We start from the raw sequence: 19025 nt of genomic DNA, 5'->3' as shown, positions 1-19025 counted from the left end.
GCCTGAGCCGGGAGATAGCGTTATCTCTGTCGCCATGTGCCCGCCTCTGGGCTGTGCTACCATTGCTGGGGGGTGGAGGGAACAGGGTTGGCTGGCCACGGAGCCCTCACTTTCCTCCCCTGCTCTGGCCTTGTCTCCCTCCGTTCCTGCTCTCTAGGCCTGTCCTGCTCTCGCGCGCTTTCGTTCGTCACATCTCTTTCACTTCTTCCTTCCTCTCGCACGTGTCTCACGCTCTTTCCCTCCAGCCTCCCTTCCTTCGGTCACTGTCAGGCCCTGTCTTTCGCTGTCTCGCTCTCCGCCTGTCACCCTCGTCCTCTTTCATTAGCACCTGCCCCTGCCCGTCTGTCCTGCTTTCCATGATCTCCTCTTTCACTCCATGGTTCATCTGGGTGACGGCCCGTTGTGCCGGGCGCTGTGCAGTGTCTATTAGATGTATTACGGTACCTCCTAGGTCCCCCAGCCAAGGCCCACAAACCCACCGTGCTGGGCCCTGTACAGTGTCTATTAGGTGTATTACGGTACCTCCTAGGCGCCCCAAACACAGCCCAGGACCCCACTGTGCCAGGCGCTGTACAAACCCACAACGAAAAGACAGTCCCTGCCCCCCGCAGAGCTTCCCGCCGGAGACAAGGGACCCAGGGTGGGTCCAGACAGGGACTGCAAGGGAACGACAAGTCTCTATTGCAACCAGCTCCGTGCCCCGGCAGCCTCCCCCTTGCCAAGGTTTTCCCTGAGGTGTCTTGGCAGAGGAGGCGGAGAAAGAGGTGGATGTCAGCGGGGCCGTGCACCCGAGCCCGAAGATGCTCGCTGGGGAGTGACGCGGGCAGCAGAGGCTGGGGTCAGGGGCCCGGCGAGGGCAGGGGCAGGAGTGGAGCTCCGAGTACCGACGGTGCTAGATCGGCTGCCAGAGACCTTATACAGTTCTAGATTCCTCGCTCCGAAGAGTCGCTGCTTCGCAGGACAGAGCCCCCACCCTTCGCACGGCCAGCGTTCTTGTTCCTACGTGGACACGTTCACATTTAGCCGTATACAAAACCACACATTGTTAGCTTATGCCCGGGTTCCCAGGCACTCCTGCTGGCTCGGTGCCTCTGACCTGCCCCCCTGCAGAATTTACCCACCATTTTTTGAGCCATCTGCAAACTTTATCAGGGATGATTTTATATTTTTTTCTAGGGCATTAATCAACATGCCTGGCCGAGAACTGATTCCAGGGGACCCCACTGGAAACAGACCCACTTGAGGATCATTCCTCGTTTACAGCTACATTCTGAGATCTATCAGTTAGCTGGTTTTTAAGCCATTTAATGTGGGTTGTGTTAATGTTACATTGTGTGAATTTTTAATCCGTGTTATGCGCGACCAGGTCAAACGCCTCGGCGAAGTCTGCCTGTTACATCAGCGCTGTCACCTTTAGCAACCAAACGTGTAATCTCGTTAAAAAAAGATATCAAGTTAGTTTGACCGAATCTATTTTCCGTAAACCCCTATTGATTGGCATTAATTACATCACTCTCTTTTAATTCTTCATTGATCGAGTCCTGTATCCGCCTATCTGTTCTCTTGCCCAGGATGGATGTCAGGCTGACAGACCTATAATTACCCAGATCATCCCATTCACCCTCTTTTAAAAAATTGGCACATTGATTTATTATAGTCTTCTGGACCTTCCCCAGTGCTCCAAAGCAACAGTAACAGTACAGCCAGCTCCTCGGCCAGCTCTTGTAAAACTCTTGGATTGAAGTTCTCTGGGCCACATGATTTAAAAATCTTTGATTTTTGGTAGTGTCTGTGTAACATTCTCCAGAGACACTAGTGGAATGGAAAGAGTGTTGTCATCACTCGTCCGATGAGCCTGCAATGTCTGTTTTCCTTACGCAGAACAGAAATATTTATTGACCGCGTCTGCCTGTTCTGTGCTAGTATTGGTAAGTTTACCATTTCCATCAAGGAATGGACTGTTCTCAAGATCCTTTTTGTTCCTCATGTGGTTAAAAAAACTCCTTCTCATTGTCCAAATGGCTTATGTCTGATGTGCCAGAGAAGGGGGTGTCAGTGGAGGGCTGCAAGGGTTCGAAAACGTATTAGATAAGTTCATGGCTGATCGGTCCATCAGTGGCTATTAGCCAGGATGGCTAGGGCTGCCTCCCCATGGTCTGGGTGTCCCTAAACCTCTGATTGCCAGTAGCTGGCACTGGGTGACGCGGTGGATCACGGTTCATTCCCTCTGAAGCACCTGGCGTTGGCCGTTGTCAGCAGCGATTGGACTGACCTGGCGTGGCCGTTCTTCTCTTCTTAGGGGCAGTGTGGTCAGAGAAATGGGCTTGGAGGAGGATTTTGAGCCCCCCCCCCCTTTCCAGGCAGGGACGAGCCGGGCAAGATCGCCCAGACGATGCGGTGGGGCGAGGATAGAGAGGAAAAGCTGGATCTTGAGGACGTCGGGTGGCATCCGCAAGACTTCCACGGAGTTTGCACGTGAGAGGAAGGCCCGCGTCAACCGTGACAGGCAAGCTGGGGTGAGGAGCTGGTTAGATAGCCAGGAGGTGGCCGGATTTTTGCTTGGTGAGGTCAATCTGGGAGTGGAGGCAGGAGTTAGACCCGGGTTTGCGGGAGGGAGAAGGTGCAGATGGAGAAGAGAACGACCGAGCCCCGGGGAGGTGGGAGGAGAGCCAAGAACGGATGGAGTCAGGGAAGCCGAGATGCCCAGAAAAAGAGCGAGGTGGAGGGTGGATACTCCTCCTTTTGTGTGATCTTTCAATCATTGTCGATTCTTTCTGTGTCGTCCTTCAGTGCACCCTTTGCTCCCTCTAGCAGAATCTTTCTTTCTTCCTCTCTCACTCTTCCTATCTTAGACTCTTGCTGAGCTCGGTAAGCTGCAGAATTTTTTCCCTATCAATAAGAAAATAAAACAACCTAGGAAAGACCAGGCAAAAACCTTGTTTAAGTTTTAAAAAAGAAATGAGGACATGCCAGATAGTTTAAGGTTCCCGCAGTAAACTTTGATTTTGAGATTGGGGTCTTGTCATGCCAGGTGCTGCCCAGACCCCGCCCACAATCAGGGCCACCCGGGCGCTGCCCACACCCCGACCAATCGAAGGCTGGCTTGGTTCTGATGGATAAAATACCTTTGCAGGGAGAGACTCCTGGGCACTAACGAGCTCGTTACTCTCTCAGAAAAAGGCAGAATAAGAACCCGCAGCTGGGGGTTAAAGCCAGACGCAGCCCAGCTGGAAATGCAGCCCTGACTTTTCCCAGCGTGGGTGATGATGAGCCCTCGGAACAAACCGCCTGAGGACATGGTGGATTCCCCGACTCCCATGGGGTCAGGTCCGGGCCAGATCCCTTTACAGAAGGGGCTTTAGCCAAGTCAGTGGGCTCAGCGCAGGGGACCCTCAGTGAAATTCACCAGCCTGGGCTATATGGGAAGTCAGCCTTGGTGGTCTAAGGGGCTTTTCTAGCCAGTCCCATGGTTTGTGGCAAGTTCATTGCACCCCCAGGGACTCTGTGCCCCTCTCCATCCCCCGCAACCCCTCTTATTCACAGACTCCCTCTGTGTCCCCTAATTTCCTCCATGCCAGGGGCTCTGGGTGCCCCCCAGTCTCCCCAGAGCAGGGTCCCCCATTCTGCCCCCCCCATGCCAGGAACTCTCTGTGCCCCCCATTTTCACCACCCTTCTCTGAGGGGTCATTCATTCAAGGGGTCTCCCGGTTACACTCCCTCGGGGAGCTGGCCTGAAGAAGGTGTCAGTTTCTCATCCCCCACCTGTGGGCTCTTTGATCTCCACTCAATGGCTGAGGTGCTAAAACGGTGGCCATGCTAACCGGATGCCAGGCGGGGGCTCCCCATGTATCCCCTCCATTTTCTAATTTCCTCCCCCTCCCCAATTCCACAGACTCCTGCCCGTTGGTGCCCGGAATGTCCTCAGGAAATTTGGGAAGGACTGGCCACGGTATCTGGCAATTGTTGCCTGATGCGTGGGTGGAGACACACCGGGACGGTGAGCGTGAGAGCTTCGCCAGCTTGGCCAGGGACAAGATTAGACTCACCCGCGAGCTGAGCTCCGCTTCGGGGAAAGAGGGTGAGTGGACGGAGACTCTCTGCTACTGGGTAGCAGTATAGGGAGCATGACACACAGCAGAGTTTTCAAAGAGGGCCCTGCTGTTTACGCCCAGAGCAGGGCCCATCCCCTGCAGCAGGGACGGACGCACGCGCACACAGCAGGGCTTCTCCTCTCCAGCAGGGGGTGTCAGGGTCCCCCCCCAGCCTTGACCATTGCAATCTTATTACAACAAGCCTTATGTTATGAACCTGCTGTGCTTAATGTAGGTCCTACTGTATTTACTAGCCCAATGACACTGATCTCTGCTTGATAGTGCTGAGGGAGCTGTCCCAGTGCTGGGCTAGCAGGGGCTGCGGGTCGGGCGTGAGGGGCACCGGCAGGGCTGTGTTGGAGGGTGGGGAGGGCAGGGGCTGCGGGTCGGGCATGAGGGGCACCGGCAGGGCTGTGTTGGAGGGTGGGGAGGGCTGGGGCTGCGGGTCGGGAGTGAGGGGCACCGGCAGGGCTGGGTTTGGGCTCATCTCTCTCTCTCTCTTGCTCAGCTCCTTCCCCTTTATCTGGCGCTGGGAGATAAGCGGGTGTTTTTCGGAGAATTGGTCGCTGGCTTCCCCTGAAGTCTGGGTGAGACTCACCCGCCCCCACCGCCTGCCTGTGCGCAGGGCCAGGGGTTCATCTGAGCCAGTCCTGACAGAGAATCTGCATCAGTTTCTGTCAGCCAGTGTCTCGGGGACACCCCCATCTACAGCTGCAGTGGGGGTCTAGTGGGTTAGAGCACGGGGGGCTGGGAGCAGGAGTCCTGGGTTCTCTCCCTGAGTCTGGAAGGGGAGTGGGGTCTAGTGGTTAGAGCAGGGGGGGTACTGGGAGCCAGGACTCCTGGGTTCTCTCCCCGGCTCTGGGACACTAGCAGAGGCCAGGAAGACTCTGCGGCCCTGCCACCCCAGAAGCAGCAGGGGGCCCGGAGGCGTCTCCCCCACCCACGTCTGTTATTCCCAAGCTGCCTCCCTGCCCTGCCCGCCCCAGCCCCGTGGCATGCGTTGTTCCAAGCCCCATCACCGAGAATCCGCCAACCGCCAGCTCCTGAGCCTGGCATCAGATAAGGGCTTATCGGGGACTTCCAGGCCTGCTGCCATAACCTCCCCAGGCCCCAAACTGGCTGAGCGGTTAGTGGGGCAGGGAATGGGGTCTGGGGCCTGACCCCTCTGGGGGGCGCCGGCTCCCACCCGGCCCCAGGGCAGGGACTGGCTGGCTCAGGGGGGTGGGGAATGGGGCACAGGGCCTGTCCCCTCTAGGGGGTGCCGGCTCCCATCCGGTCCCGGGGCTGGCTGAGGGGGGCGGGAAACGGGGCCTGGGGCCTGTCGCCTCTAGGAGGTGCCAGCTGCGATCTGCCCCTGCGTGTGAAATCTCTAGGGATGCTGAGTGATGATAGACCAATTGCCACCTCCCCATGTATCCACCGCGGCCTCTCCTCCCCCAGACGAGCATGGGGGTACTGCACCAAGACCCCAAAACTCCCAGCCCCCCCTCCAGTGTTTACCTGCCTCCTCCCACTGAGCCAGGGAGAGAACCCAGGCATCCTGCCTCCCAGCCCCACCTCCCCACTAGACCCTAGTCTCCCCACAGAGAACCCAGGAGTTCTGGCTCCCAGCCCCCCGCCCCCCAACCACTAGACTCATCTTCTTCTACACCAGAGAGAGTTTGGGGGGCTAGTTTTCTCTCTCTCTCTCCGCCGTACATTGGAGGTAATTGAGTTCTCCAAGGTGGGGGACAAGAGCCCCCCAGCTGTTCTCCCCCTCCCCTCTCTGTGCCCCACAGGAGCCCGTCCCGTCTCAGAAGGCGGGACCTCACCCGCCTGGGCTGCTGTGTCATTTTTAGCGTCTCTGCCCCCCCCCACTCCTTCTTTCCGTCTGTCTCTCGGAGCCACCAGCAAGTTGGGGCCAACCCGCGGCCGGGTAGATCTGGGGGAACTCGCTGCGCTTCAAACCGCCCCCCTCGAAATTCGCCACTGGTCCACCTGGCACTGCATGGGGGCCTCCCCCCAAAAATTTTTTTTGCCCAGCTGTAGGTGAGTGTCAATCCGAGGCCAGCGGGGGACAGGCGGTGTCTGGTTTTGGGCAGTTGTGAAGAGAGACCGATGGACAGAACGAATCGGGACGGACGGGGTGGTGCGCGGGCGGGTGCAAACAGTGGGCTGGCACGGTGGTACCAGGGGGCAGTGGGAACGGAGGGCTGTCGCGGTGGTACCAGGGGGCATTGGGAACGGAGGGCTGTCGCGGTGGTACCAGGGGGCAGTGGGCACGGTGGGCTGGGGAGGTCGTCGGTCGCTCAGGAGCCAAACCAGGAACGGGGCAAGGCTGGAAGAGGAGAGAAGGAACAGAGTAAAGGGCCAGAGTGGAGGGACCAGTGTCCTGGCCGCACAGCTGGGTTGTCCGTGGCCCAGCAATGGAGCACTGGGGATCGAGGGGCAGGGTGAGGGGATGGGGATGGAGAGGGAGTGGGTGTGCTTTGGGATGGACCAGGAGAGAGAGAGGGGTGCGTATTGGGGAGATGGATGGAGGGCAGGGTGTGGAGGGATGGTGGATGGAGGGGTTTAGTGGGGAGGATGGGGTGGGGGGAAGGATGGGGAGGGGGGATTTGGGGGGATGGGGTAGATGGAGGGGTGTGAGCGGGATGGAGGGGTGGGGGGAAGGGGATGGATGGAGGGGTAGGGGGCAGTGGATGGAGGGGTTTGGGGGATGGGTGGAGGGGTGTGAGTGGGATGGAGGGGTTTGGGGAAGGGGTGGGGGGGTGGAGGGGTTGGGGGAGGGATGGTGTGTGGGTGGGAGGGGGATAGGGTGGATGGAGGGGTTTGGGGGATGGGTGGAGGGGTGTGAGTGGGATGGAGGGGTTTGGGGAAGGGATGGGGGGATGGAGGGGTTGGGGGAGGAATGGTGGGTGGATGGAGGGGTTTGGGGGATGGGTGGAGGGGTGTGAGTGGGATGGAGGGGTTTGGGGAAGGGATGGGGGGATGGAGGGGTTGGGGGAGGAATGGTGGGTGGATGGAGGGGTTTGGGGGATGGGTGGAGGGGTGTGAGTGGGATGGAGGGGTTTGGGGAAGGGATGGGGGGATGGAGGGGTTGGGGGAGGAATGGTGGGTGGATGGAGGGGTTTGGGGGATGGGTGGAGGGGTTTGGGGGATGGGTGGAGGGGTGTGAGTGGGATGGAGGGGTTTGGGGAAGGGATGGGGGGATGGAGGGGTTGGGGGAGGGATGGTGGGTGGATGGAGGGGTTTGGGGGATGGGTGGAGGGGTGTGAGCAGGATGGAGGGGTGAGGGGAAGGGATGGGGGGATGGAGGGGTTGGGGGAGGAATGGTGGGTGGGTGGGAGGGGGATAGGGTGGATGGAGGGGTTTGGGGGATGGGTGGAGGGGTGTGAGCAGGATGGAGGGGTGAGGGGAAGGGTGGGGGCAGACAGAGGTGGGTGGGGGCATGGGGCAGATGGATGGATGATGGGTGGGGGTGGATGGATTGCACGAGAAAAAGAGGTGAGAAGACTGGCAGGTCCCAGCAGGTCCCTTCCAGGTTAATGTCGGGGTTTCCCTCCCCAACTGATTTCCACCCCACATTTGACTTCCCGCTGGTCGTTTGGGGATCCGGGGGGTGGGAATTTCCATCTCCCATTGACCAGCAGAATGGTCAATTGTCTGGAGATGTCCAGTCCCGTGTGTGGGTGTCAGGGTCAGGGAGGGGGAGACCCCCCCCCATCTAGAGACACTTTTCCAGCCCCCCCACATCCAACTGTTTAAAAGCCTGGTTCGGTGATGAATATTCTACTCCGCTCCTGGAACCAGGGAGAGAACCCAGGAGTCCAGGCTCCCAGCCCCGCCCCCCAACCACTAGACCCCACTTCCCTCCCAGAGCTGGGGAGAGAACCCAGGAGTCCTGGCTCCCAGCCCCCCTGCTCTAACCACCAGGCCCCACTGCCCTCCCAGAGCCAGGGAGAGAACCCAGGAGTCCTGGTTGCTAGCCCCCCACCCCCCCAACCCACCAGCCTTCCCTCCTCTGAGTACTGAGCAAGGGTGCAATAAAAGGGAGAATTCGATATCCCAGGGGATCAGAAATTTACCTTCTGTTCTCTTCTCTCAGCCTCCAGGACGCCTGGGTTCTTTTGAAGCCTTTGCGAGGTAAATGTGGGGGTGGGAGCGTCGCCCTTGGGTGGGGGGGTGCAGGGGTTACAATACACCTTGTTCTACCCACTGAGCTGTGTAGGGGCAAATCTGTCACTGCCGTGTGATCCGCCTGTCAAGGCAAGGGAGATAATTTTTATCTCCCGGCTATTCCTTATCTGAGGCCCTAACCCCGATAACGGCTGTACAATCGTTGGGCCCCACACGTCCTATTTCCTCCCCCCTCCAGCCTGGTACACACCCACACAACGCACAGATCCTGCGATGCTGGAGTTGGATGTGAATATGGTTCAAGGAGATGGAAGTGGGGGTGATGGGGGGCATGCAGGGCACTGGGGGGTCTTTGGAGTGTGTCTGTGATGGGGGGCGGTGGTTGGGTTGTGGTGGTGTGCATCTGCGTTTGGCTCGTTTGGCTTTGTGCTGGTGCTGAGGGTGTGTCCCCTTGGGTTGTGTGTCTGTCTTTGGGAGGTGTGTGTTTGGGTTGTTTGTCTTTGCGGTGGTATTGAGGGTGTCTCTCCTTGGGTTGTGTGTGTGTCTCTGGGTTGTGTTTTGTAGTGTTCAGGGTGTTTGTGTTTGGGTTGTGGTGGTGTTTGGGTTGTTTGTCTTTGTGGTGGTGGTGAGGGGGTGTCCCCTTGGGTTGTGTCTCTGGGATGTGGTGGTGTGTGTGTTTGGGTAGTGTGTCTTTGCGGTGGTGTTGAGGGGTGTCTCTCTTTGGGTTGTGTCTCTTTTTGTGTGGGTCTGGGCTGTGTTTTTGGAGTGTGGTGGGTGGGTGTCTTTGGGTTATGGTGGTGTGTGTGTTTGGGTTGTGTGTCTTGGTGGTGGTGGTGGTGAGAGTGTCTCTCTTTGGGTTGTTTCTCTTTGTGTGGGTCTGGGCTGTGTTTTTGTAGTGTTGAGGGTGTGTGTCTGGGTTGTAGCTTTTTGTGTGTGTTGTTTACGCTGCGTGTCTTTGTGTGGTTTGGGCTGTGGTGGTGGGGTGTGTGTGCGCTGTTTGGGGCTGCCTGTGCTGTGTGTTTCATATGGCGGGCGTTAGTTTCGGTGGCTGTGACTTGGTGTGGTGTTTGTGTTGAATTGGCATGTCTGGGTGGGCTGTTGTGTTTCCCTGAGGCTGGTTGTTTGGTGGGTGTGTATCTCTTATCTGTGTGTGTTGTATCCGTGGGTTAGCAGCGTGTTGTGGCTGTGGGGGGCTTTTTGGGGAAGTATTTCCCTCAGTGTGGTGTCGGACGTGTGAGTCTGTTGCTCTGGGGATGCTGAGTGTTGGCTTTTTGGGGTGTTGGTGTGTTCTTCCAAGGTGTGGTATTTTGGAGTGCTTTTGTGTGTGTGTTGGGGGGCTTGTGTGTCGCGGAGGGAGTTGTGCTTTCTCTGCCCTTTGGGCTGGATTTCTTTGCCTGTCTTTGTAATGTGCATGTGTGTATGTGTTGTCTGTGTGTGTGTCCATCCCTGCTGCCCCTGCTGGAGGGCCTGAGTCCTGCTGTGTGTGTGTCCTTGCGGTCTGGGATTGTGTGCTGTTTCAGGGCAGTGGTTTGTGTGTGTCTCGATTGTGGTGGGGTGGCACCATGGAGCTGTTGTAAGTATTGGCGAGGGGTGTACATTTGTGCGATGTGGGTGTGCTGAGTGCGTGTCCTGGGTGGGTGCGTGTTTGTGGGTTGGGAGCAGGGCTGGGTTGAATTGTCACTTACCAATGGACATAAGATTAAAAAAGCAACAAAATTCACAACATGAGAAGGACACAACAGGGCACAGAGTCGGTGTGGGGATTATACACACCCCGACCAACCTGTACACAGAGCCGAGGAGAGAACCCAGGTGTCCTGGCTCCCAGACCCCCGACTCTAGCCCCACCAGACCCCACTCCCCTCGCAGAGCCGGGAGAGAACCCAGGCGTCCTGGCTCCCAGCCCCCGCTCCACTGTGGGTGGTTAGTTCGCTGCTCCCCCCCCCCACTCGTTATCTGCCCCATCTCTGCTGCGTTGGGGATGAGGCAAGGGCAGCTTTTGAAATCAGCTTTGAGACCGGGCCAACTTCCTCTGCACTGTGCAACCCTCCCACCCCACACACACCCGGCAGCCAGGACGCCTGGGTTCAATCCCTGAGTCAGGGAGGGGAGTGGGAGCTAATGGTTAGAGCAGGGGAGGGGAACCAGGACTCCTGGGTTCTGTGTGAGGGGAGGTGGGTTCACAGAGGGGACAGGCCCCATGCCCTATCCCCCTGAGCCAGCCAGGCCCCGCGCTGGGGCCGGGTGGGAGCCGACATGCCTGGGAGGGGGCAGGCCCCAGCTGAAGTCTCTGGCGGACGTTGGGGGGGCTGCGTGTGAGATCGGGGGGGCGGATAGGGCCAGGAGGCCCCAGTTCTCAGAACGAGAGGCTTGGAGCATCTGATGGGGAGAGAGATAGAGACAGAGAGATGCAGAGATTGGGCGGGCGGCAAGGGCAGCATCTTCCGGGGTAACCCCCCTAGGCCAGAGGGGGGCCCAGGGACAGGGTATATAGGGGCGGGGTCACCAGGGCCTGCCTGGCTGGCTGGAGACAGAAAGGTGGGGATGGGGAGACAGAGGGGTCTTGGAGGGAGGGAGGGGCAAAGGGGGGATGGATGGGGTGGGGGGGAGGGAGGGGCATGGGGGGATGGAGGGGGTGGGGGAGATGGAGGGGGGATGGAGGCAGGGAGGGGCATGGGGGGTGGATGGGGTGGGGGAGATGGAGGGGGGATGGAGGCATGGAGGAAGGGGGGAGGGATGGAGGAAGGGGGGCCTGCAGGGAGGGAAGGGTGGATTTAGATGTCGGGGGAGGGACAGACCCATAGTTTTCAGTCCCGTAAGCCCCACGTTTCCCCTCGTGGCCCCAGGACCTCCTCCCTGGCCTGTTTCCCTCCCCCCCCCCCAGTCCTTGTCCTCGCGCCCCCTCGGGCCCATTCTCCAGTCTGTCCATTCCCCGCTGGGGCCCCCCCATCCCGCCCACCCCCAGCGTCTCTCAGTGCCCTCCCCTAGCCGGGGACCGGGCGGGTGGGTTTCCTTCCCCAGGCCCCGTAGTGCTGAGAATGGTGACCTGGCTGGTGCATGCAGGGCCCTACCCTTGAGATGCCAACCGTTAACCCTTTATGAACCGTTTGACTCGCGAAGCGTGGCCAGCCAGCGGCCTCGGGGGGCAAATCCCCCCCGGCTTGTCCCAGTCCGGCCCAATTCGCACGTGGAATCGCTGCGTTTGCACGCTAGTGAGAAGCTGTTTTTGCACATGGCCTCTCTCAAGAACAGGATTCTGCTCCACGGGAACATGTCATTGTGGGTATGGGGGGCAGACGGACGGTGGGGAGCCGGCCCCTCGCGTTGTCTGGGCCCTGCAGGGGCTCGGGGCTGGGGGAGCACGGGCTGGCATTGCCTCCTCTTAAACAGCCCTGACTTTGCTTTGCTTTTGGCTGCTTCTCTAACCACTAGACCTCACTCCCCTCCCCAAGACAGGGATGGAACCCCGGAGTCCTGGCTCCCCGCCGCCTCACTCTAACCACTACACCCCACTTCCCTCCCTGAGCCAGGGAGAGGACCCAGGAGTCCTGACACCCTGTGTCTTGTCCCCCATGTAAATTCCCCATCTAGGTCAGGAGCTCTTGTGCCCGGGATGGATTTTGCCACCCTGGGGGGGCAGGAGATGACGCCCCATTTCCTGGAGCCCCCCCTCCTGCCGCCGGCCGATGAATCTGCAGTTTTCTTCCACGGAGCCGAGGGCGGGGACCCCGGCGCGCTCGCTACCTACTTCTCCCGGACACCGGAGTCCTACCGCAATCCGACAGGTGGGTGGCCAGAGCCCGCACGCCCAGCTACGTGGCCAGGGACCCCCGCCCTGAAACCCAGCTGGGGACCCCCCCCCGTTTCACCACCCCGCAGGGCTCCTTGGAGGGGCATCGCCTGAGGCCGCCCACAGAAGGCCCTATGCCACAGTCACACTGTTGCCGTGGCGACCCCTGGCACCGTGGGCTGTGGTTGCTATGGGACCACGGTTGCCGTGGCTTCCAGCAGCAGACTCGCACTGCTGCCATGGCTGCCTGTGGTGTTGCCAGGGCTCCTGCGGGGGGGAGGGGGGGCGGGCTGCCTGCCTGGTTGCCATGGCAACAGTGCCATTGCTATGCCATTGTGTGGGGTTGTTGTGGTCGCCATGGTGCCCACCTGCGTTGCCATGGCCCCCACCCCCTGGATTCACTGCAATGGTCAGGGTTTCTCCTGCCAAGGTTGCCATGGTTGCCGTGGCCCCTGCCTCGCCATGGCGACGGGTTTTGTGTCCCCGTGGCAGCTGTGGGTTCCCCTCCCACTAACCCCCCCCTCCTTTTCCACCCCCTGCAGCGCGCCCAGTGTACCCTCTCCTCAACGGGCTGCAGTGGGTGGACGGGCACCCCTACGCCACGGCCGGCTGGACCCCCGTCTCCTATGGCAAGCCCCAGGCCGGGGTCCCCCTCTACCCGGCTCCCCCCTCCTCCTCTTCCTACAGCCCCCCCTCACCCAAGGAGCAGCCCCCCGAGGACAAGGGCAGCCCCAAGTTCCTGGAGATGCTGAAGACGGAGCCAATGAGCCCCCCCACTGCCGAGCTGCTGACGTTGGGGTCCCCCGCTGGGGCCCCCCACCCCGCCTACACCGGGACCCCGGAGCTCGGGTTCTACCAGCCCAGCGGGAGCCCCCTGGTGGCTGGGTACTCCCCCAAACTCAGGGGGCCGCTGCAGCTGTCCCCGTGCGGTGAGAGCTTCCTTCGGGCTGGGGGGGTGGGGGGGTCGGCGCCCCCTGCGGGGAGGGCCCATCGCTGACTCGGTTTCCCTCTCCCGTCCCTCAGAGGCGCGGGAGTGTGTGAACTGTGGGGCCACAGCCACACCCCTGTGGCGCCGGGACGGCACCGGGCACTACCTGTGTAACGCCTGCGGGCTGTACCACAAGATGAACGGGCAGAACCGGCCCCTCATCCGGCCCAAGAAACGCTTGGTGAGTGGGGACTTGCCCCCATTTCCCTGGGGTCCCCCCGGACCCCCTGCCACGCCCGTGACATCCCCCCGCTCCAGCCTCCCCCGACGCGTTCCGCTCCCGTGAGACCCCCCCGGCCCAGCCTGCCCCCTTCCCCTCCCGTGAGACCCCCCTCCGACCCAGCCTCCCCGATGCCCCCTTCCCCTCCCGTGAGACCCCCCTCCGACCCAGCCTGCCCCTTCCCCTCCCGTGAGACCCCCCTCCGACCCAGCCTGCCCCCTTCCCCTCCCGTGAGACCCCCCTCCGACCCAGTCTGCCCCCTTCCGCTCCCGTGAGACCCCCCCGGCCCAGCCTGCCCCCTTCCCCTCCCGTGAGACCCCCCTCCGACCCAGCCTCCCCGATGCCCCCTTCCCCTCCCGTGAGACCCCCCTCCGACCCAGCCTGCCCCCTTCCCCTCCCGTGAGACCCCCCCGGCCCAGCCTGCCCCCTTCCCCTCCCGTGAGACCCCCCTCCGACCCAGCCTGCCCCCTTCCCCTCCCGTGAGACCCCCCTCCGACCCAGCCTCCCCCCTTCCCCTCCCGTGAGACCCCCCTCCGACCCAGCCTCCATCGACGCCCCCTTCCCCTCCCGTGAGACCCCCCTCCAACCCAGCCTGCCCCCTTCCCCTCCCGTGAGACCCCCCTCCGACCCAGCCTCTCCGATGCCCCCTTCCCCTCCCCTGAGACCCCCCTCCGACCCAGCCTGCCCCCTTCCCCTCCCGTGAGACCCCCCTCCGACCCAGCCTCCCCGACGCCCCCTTCCCCTCCCGTGAGACCCCGCTCCGACCCAGCCTGCCCCCTTCCCCTCCCGTGAGACCCCCCTCCGACCCAGCCTCCCCCAACGCCCCCTTCCCCTCCCGTGAGACCCCCCCGGCCCAGCCTGCCCCCTTCCCCTCCCGTGAGACCCCCCCCGGCCCAGCATCCCCGACGCCCCCTTCCCCTCCCGTGAGACCCCCCTCCGACCCAGCCTGCCCCCTTCCCCTCCCGTGAGACCCCCCTCCGACCCAGCCTGCCCCGACACCCCCTTCCCCTCCCGTGAGACCCCCCTCCGACCCAGCCTCCCCGATGCCCCCTTCCCCTCCCGTGAGACCCCCCTCCGACCCAGCCTCCCCGACACCCCCTTCCCCTCCCGTGAGACCCCCCTCCTACCCAGCCTGCCCCCTTCCCCTCCCGTGAGACCCCCCTCCGACCCAGCCTCCCCCAACGCCCCCTTCCCCTCCCGTGAGACCCCCCCGGCCCAGCCTGCCCCCTTCCCCTCCCGTGAGACCCCCCCCGGCCCAGCATCCCCGACGCCCCCTTCCCCTCCCGTGAGACCCCCCTCCGACCCAGCCTGCCCCCTTCCCCTCCCGTGAGACCCCCCTCCGACCCAGCCTGCCCCGACACCCCCTTCCCCTCCCGTGAGACCCCCCTCCGACCCAGCCTCCCCGATGCCCCCTTCCCCTCCCGTGAGACCCCCCTCCGACCCAGCCTCCCCGACACCCCCTTCCCCTCCCGTGAGACCCCCCTCCTACCCAGCCTGCCCCCTTCCCCTCCCGTGAGACCCCCCTCCGACCCAGCCTCCCCGACACCCCCTTCCCCTCCCATGAGACCCCCCTCCGACCCAGCCTGCCCCCTTCCCCTCCCGTGAGACCCCCCTCCGACCCAGCCTCCCCGACACCCCCTTCCCCTCCCATGAGACCCCCCTCCGACCCAGCCTGCCCCCTTCCCCTCCCGTGAGACCCCCCTCCGACCCAGCCTCCCCCGACGCCCCCTTCCCCTCCCGTGAGACCCCCCTCCTACCCAGCCTGCCCCCTTCCCCTCCCGTGAGACCCCCCTCCGACCCAGCCTCCCCGACACCCCCTTCCCCTCCCATGAGACCCCCCTCCGACCCAGCCTGCCCCCTTCCCCTCCTGTGAGACCCCCCTCCGACCCAGCCTGCCCCCTTCCCCTCCCGTGAGACCCCCCCGGCCCAGCCTCCCCCGACACCCCCTTCCCCTTCCCCTCCCGTGAGACCCCCCGGCCCAGCCTCCCCGATGCCCACTTCCCCTTCCCCTCCCGTGAGACCCCCCTCCGACCCAGCCTCCCCGACGCCCCCTTCCCCTCCCGTGAGACCCCCCTCCGACCCAGCCTCCCCGACGCCCCCTTCCCCTCCCGTGAGACCCCCCTCCGACCCAGCCTCCCCGACGCCCCCTTCCCCTCCCGTGAGACCCCCCTCCGACCCAGCCTCCCCGACGCCCCCTTCCCCTCCCATGAAACCCCCCTCCAACCCAGCCTGCCCCCTTCCCCTCCCGTGAGATCCCCCTCCGACCCAGCCTCCCCCGACACCCCCTTCCCCTCCCGTGAGACCCCCCCCGGCCCAGCCTCCCCGAAGCCCCCTTCCCCTCCCGTGAGACCCCCCTCCGACCCAGCCTGCCCCCTTCCCCTCCCGTGAGACCCCCCTCCGACCCAGCCTCCCCCGACGCCCCCTTCCCCTCCCGTGAGACCCCCCTCCGACCCAGCCTGCCCCCTTCCCCTCCCGTGAGACCCCCCTGACCCAGCCTCCCCCGACGCCCCCTTCCCCTCCCGTGAGACTCCCCTCCAACCCAGCCTGCCCCCTTCCCCTCCCGTGAGACCCCCCTCCGACCCAGCCTCCCCCGACGCCCCCTTCCCCTCCCGTGAGACTCCCCTCCGACCCAGCCTCCCCCGATGCCCCCTTCCCCTCCCGTGAGACTCCCCTCCGACCCAGCCTGCCCCCTTCCCCTCCTGTGAGACCCCCCTCCGACCCAGCCTCCCCCGACGCCCCCTTCCCCTCCCGTGAGACCCCCCTCCGACCCAGCCTGCCCCCTTCCCCTTCCCCTCCCGTGAGACCCCCCTCCTGCCCAGCCTCCCCGATGCCCCCTTCCCCTCCCATGAGACCCCCCTCCAACCCAGCCTCCCCCGACACCCCCTTCCCCTCCTGTGAGACCCCTCCATGCCCTGGGTGCGGGTGCCAGACTGGTGTCCCCCGCGCCCGCCCACCCCCCGCTCCCCGTCTCTCCCCCAGATCGTCAGCAAACGAGCGGGCACCCAGTGCAGCAACTGCCAGACGAGCACCACCACCCTGTGGCGACGCAATGCCGGCGGGGAGCCCGTCTGCAACGCCTGCGGCCTCTACTACAAACTGCACAACGTGAGCCGGACGCCGGGGTTCTCTGCCCGGCTCTGGGGGGGACCGGGGTCTGGCGGTTAGAGCGGGGGGGATCCAGGACTCCTGGGTTCTCTGCCCGGCTCTGGGGGGGACCGGGGTCTGGCGGTTAGAGCGTGGGGGATCCAGGACTCCTGGGTTCTCTGCCCGGCTCTGGGGGGGGAGCGGGGTCTGGTGGTTAGGGCGGGGGAGATCTAGGACTCCTGGGTTCTCTGCCCGGCTCTGGGAGGGGAGTGGGGTCTGGTGGTTAGAGCGGGGGGGATCCAGGACTCCTGGGTTCTCTGCCCGGCTCTGGGAGGGGAGTGGGGGCTGGCGGTTAGAGCACGGGGCTGGGAGCCAGGACTCCTGGGTTCTCTGCCCAGCTCTGCGGAGGGAGTGGGATCTGGTGGTTAGAGCAGGGGGGGCCTGGGAGCCAGGACTCCTGGGTTCTCTCCCCAGCTCTGGGAGGGGAGGGGGTCTATTGGTTAGTGTGGAGGTTGCAGGGACCCCGGATGCCTGGGTGCCATCCCTCTCCCCTTCCCCTCTGCAGGTCAATCGCCCCCTGACGATGCGGAAAGACGGCATCCAGACCCGCAACCGCAAAGTCTCCGGCAAGGGCAAGAAACGCCGGGGGGTGGGTCCGGGCGAGGGGGGGGCTGGGCTCCCCGCCCCGCTCGAACTGCTCTCCCCCCTGGCCGAGGACCCCGGCTCCCTCTATGCCCTGAGCCCCATGGTCCTGTCCAGCCACCTGCTCCCCTACTCCCCCTCCACCCACCACCTCCTCGGCCCCTCCCCAGCCGCCTACCATCCCCCCCACGCCTCCCCGGGGGCAGGCGCCTCGCTGGGGTGATAGGTGGCCCCTCGCAGAAGGAGGCAGAGCTGGAACAAGGGGGAAGCCGGGGAGACATTGGGGTACAGTTGTTTGGGGAGGTCGCCCCCCCAGCCACGGAGTTGGGGAATGGGCTGGAGGGGGCAGAGTGTTGGGGTACAGGGGGAGTCTCACCTCAGCAACTGCAAGGATTGGGGGGTCTCTCCTTAGAAATGGGCCCACCCCCACACAGGCCTCCCTGAGTCCATCCCCCTACCATTTGTCCATCCCTACACCACCCCATCCATTTCCCCCCCCATACCCTCCCGTCTGTCCATGCCTCCCCCATCCGTCCATCTGTCCCTCCCTCCATCCACCCGGCTGCTTTTGAAGGAAAGACCCCCTCATTTCTACCCTCCCCTGTGCCTGGATTTCCCCTTCAGCCCCCCCGAATCCTCACACTGGGAGCTTCCCCCCATTCTTCCTCCTACACCCTCTCAACCCTTCACCCCTTGTGTCCCCCCAATGAACCCATCTCCCCCATGATCCAGCACTAGCTGTGATAGGACCCCCCCTTTTTACTCACCCTTCTGGCACCCTGATATATTGTGGGTTAAAAAATATATTATATGGAAACCACATTTTAAAATATATTCTATATTTCTTGTAATGACTTGGGTGTCATGCGTTTCAATGCCTCCGGGGTGAAGTTGGGGGTTTAGTTTGGGGGTGCAGGGTTGTCCTTCCAGAAACAGCCCCAAATTAGCGCAGCTGGGTTGAGCAGTGTGGCTGGGGGGAACACTGTAGGTTGGGAGGGGGCTGGATTGGTGTTTAACTATTGGGGTGCATGCTCCAGTTTGGGGGGATCATCTTAGCCTAGATACACCCCAAAGCCTATGCCACTGTTTTTGAGCAGCATGGATGGGTGGGGGGCTCTGACTGGGGGGCTGGTTAGCTGTTCAACTACTGGGGTGCATAGTTCAATTTTGGGGGTGTCAGCTTGTTCTACCTGCACCCCCAACTCAGCTGGTTTTGAGTACCATGAGGGGCTGCAGGGGGCTATAGCTTGGGGGGATGGATTAGTGTTCAGCTATTGAGGTGCATGCTCCAGTTTGGGGGTGTCCTCACTTATTGGGGTGCTCTGTGGGGTTTCAGGGGGGTCTCTGTGGAAGGTTTGGGATGAATCTAGGAGGTTGCTCACCCCCCCCCCCGGTAGAGAGCAAAAATTGGGGGTCCTCTTGCTTTTGCTCTCGAAAACTCAGAGATGGGGGGATGCAAGGAAGGCGAATGTGGGGGTTGGGGTGTGGGAATCTGAGGGAGACGGCGGTGGGTATGTGTCAGGATGGATCCAATTTTATGGGATGTTTTATTCCCTCCCCCGCAAAGTATTGTTTTGTGTAAAGAAAACGGGATGGTTGGGGAAGTGGGGGCTAGTGGATTAGAGCCGGGGGTGGCTGGGAGCCAGGACTCCTGGGTTCTCTCCCTGGCTCCAGGAGGGGAGGGGTCTGGGAGCCAGGAGTCCCATCCCACCTATCAGCCCCATCTCTGTCTCTCCCTGAATCTCTCTCTCGATCAAAAAGGGCAGGAAGGGGTTTATCTGCCCCATTTGGCCAGGGCCCAGGGGGAGCTAGGGGGAGAGATGGGCCCCCCAGTTAAGGGCTGGCCAGGCGGGGAGCTGGGAACAGGATTTCAAAGGGACCTGAATGCGGAGGAGGGGCAGGGCTGGGAACTGGAGATGAGGCCCAATCCTGGATGCCGCACCAGGTAGCGGGCTGGGGCCCTCCCCCTGGGGGCAGCAGGGACACACTGCGGTCACTGGTCCGGGCTATTTATCCCAGTCCCACTGCTACTTCAGGGCAGGCCCAGCGCCACCTGCTGGTGCAAAGCCCTCGCTGCTTCATCCCTGGGTG

At 62.7% G+C, this 19025-nt stretch overlaps 1 protein-coding gene across 5 annotated transcripts; it reads left to right on the top strand.

The window, feature by feature from the left end:
- The first annotated feature begins 1305 nt into the window (after window positions 1–1305).
- On the top strand, window positions 1306–17788 carry GATA1 (GATA binding protein 1). 5 transcript variants are annotated; one of them, XM_084612681.1, is made up of 8 exons: window positions 1306–2506; window positions 3893–4078; window positions 8179–8216; window positions 11802–11995; window positions 12543–12929; window positions 13024–13169; window positions 16188–16313; window positions 16858–17788. In XM_084612681.1, exons 4-8 carry the CDS (start codon window positions 11824–11826, stop codon window positions 17155–17157), a joined length of 1131 nt encoding a protein of 376 aa, XP_084468807.1. In that variant the 5' UTR covers window positions 1306–2506; window positions 3893–4078; window positions 8179–8216; window positions 11802–11823; the 3' UTR covers window positions 17158–17788. The 5 variants fall into 5 exon arrangements, with proteins under 5 accessions (XP_084468807.1, XP_084468808.1, XP_084468809.1 ...); XM_084612682.1 differs by having other exon boundaries at window positions 1306–2516; XM_084612683.1 differs by lacking the exon at window positions 8179–8216.
- The last annotated feature ends 1237 nt before the right edge of the window (window positions 17789–19025 follow it).

The sequence above is a fragment of the Lepidochelys olivacea genome, assembly GCF_965140295.1.
Source record: "Lepidochelys olivacea isolate rLepOli2 genome assembly, chromosome: 23".
Classification (NCBI taxonomy): domain Eukaryota; kingdom Metazoa; phylum Chordata; order Testudines; family Cheloniidae; genus Lepidochelys; species Lepidochelys olivacea.
This window is presented reverse-complemented; position numbering and strand designations above follow the sequence as displayed.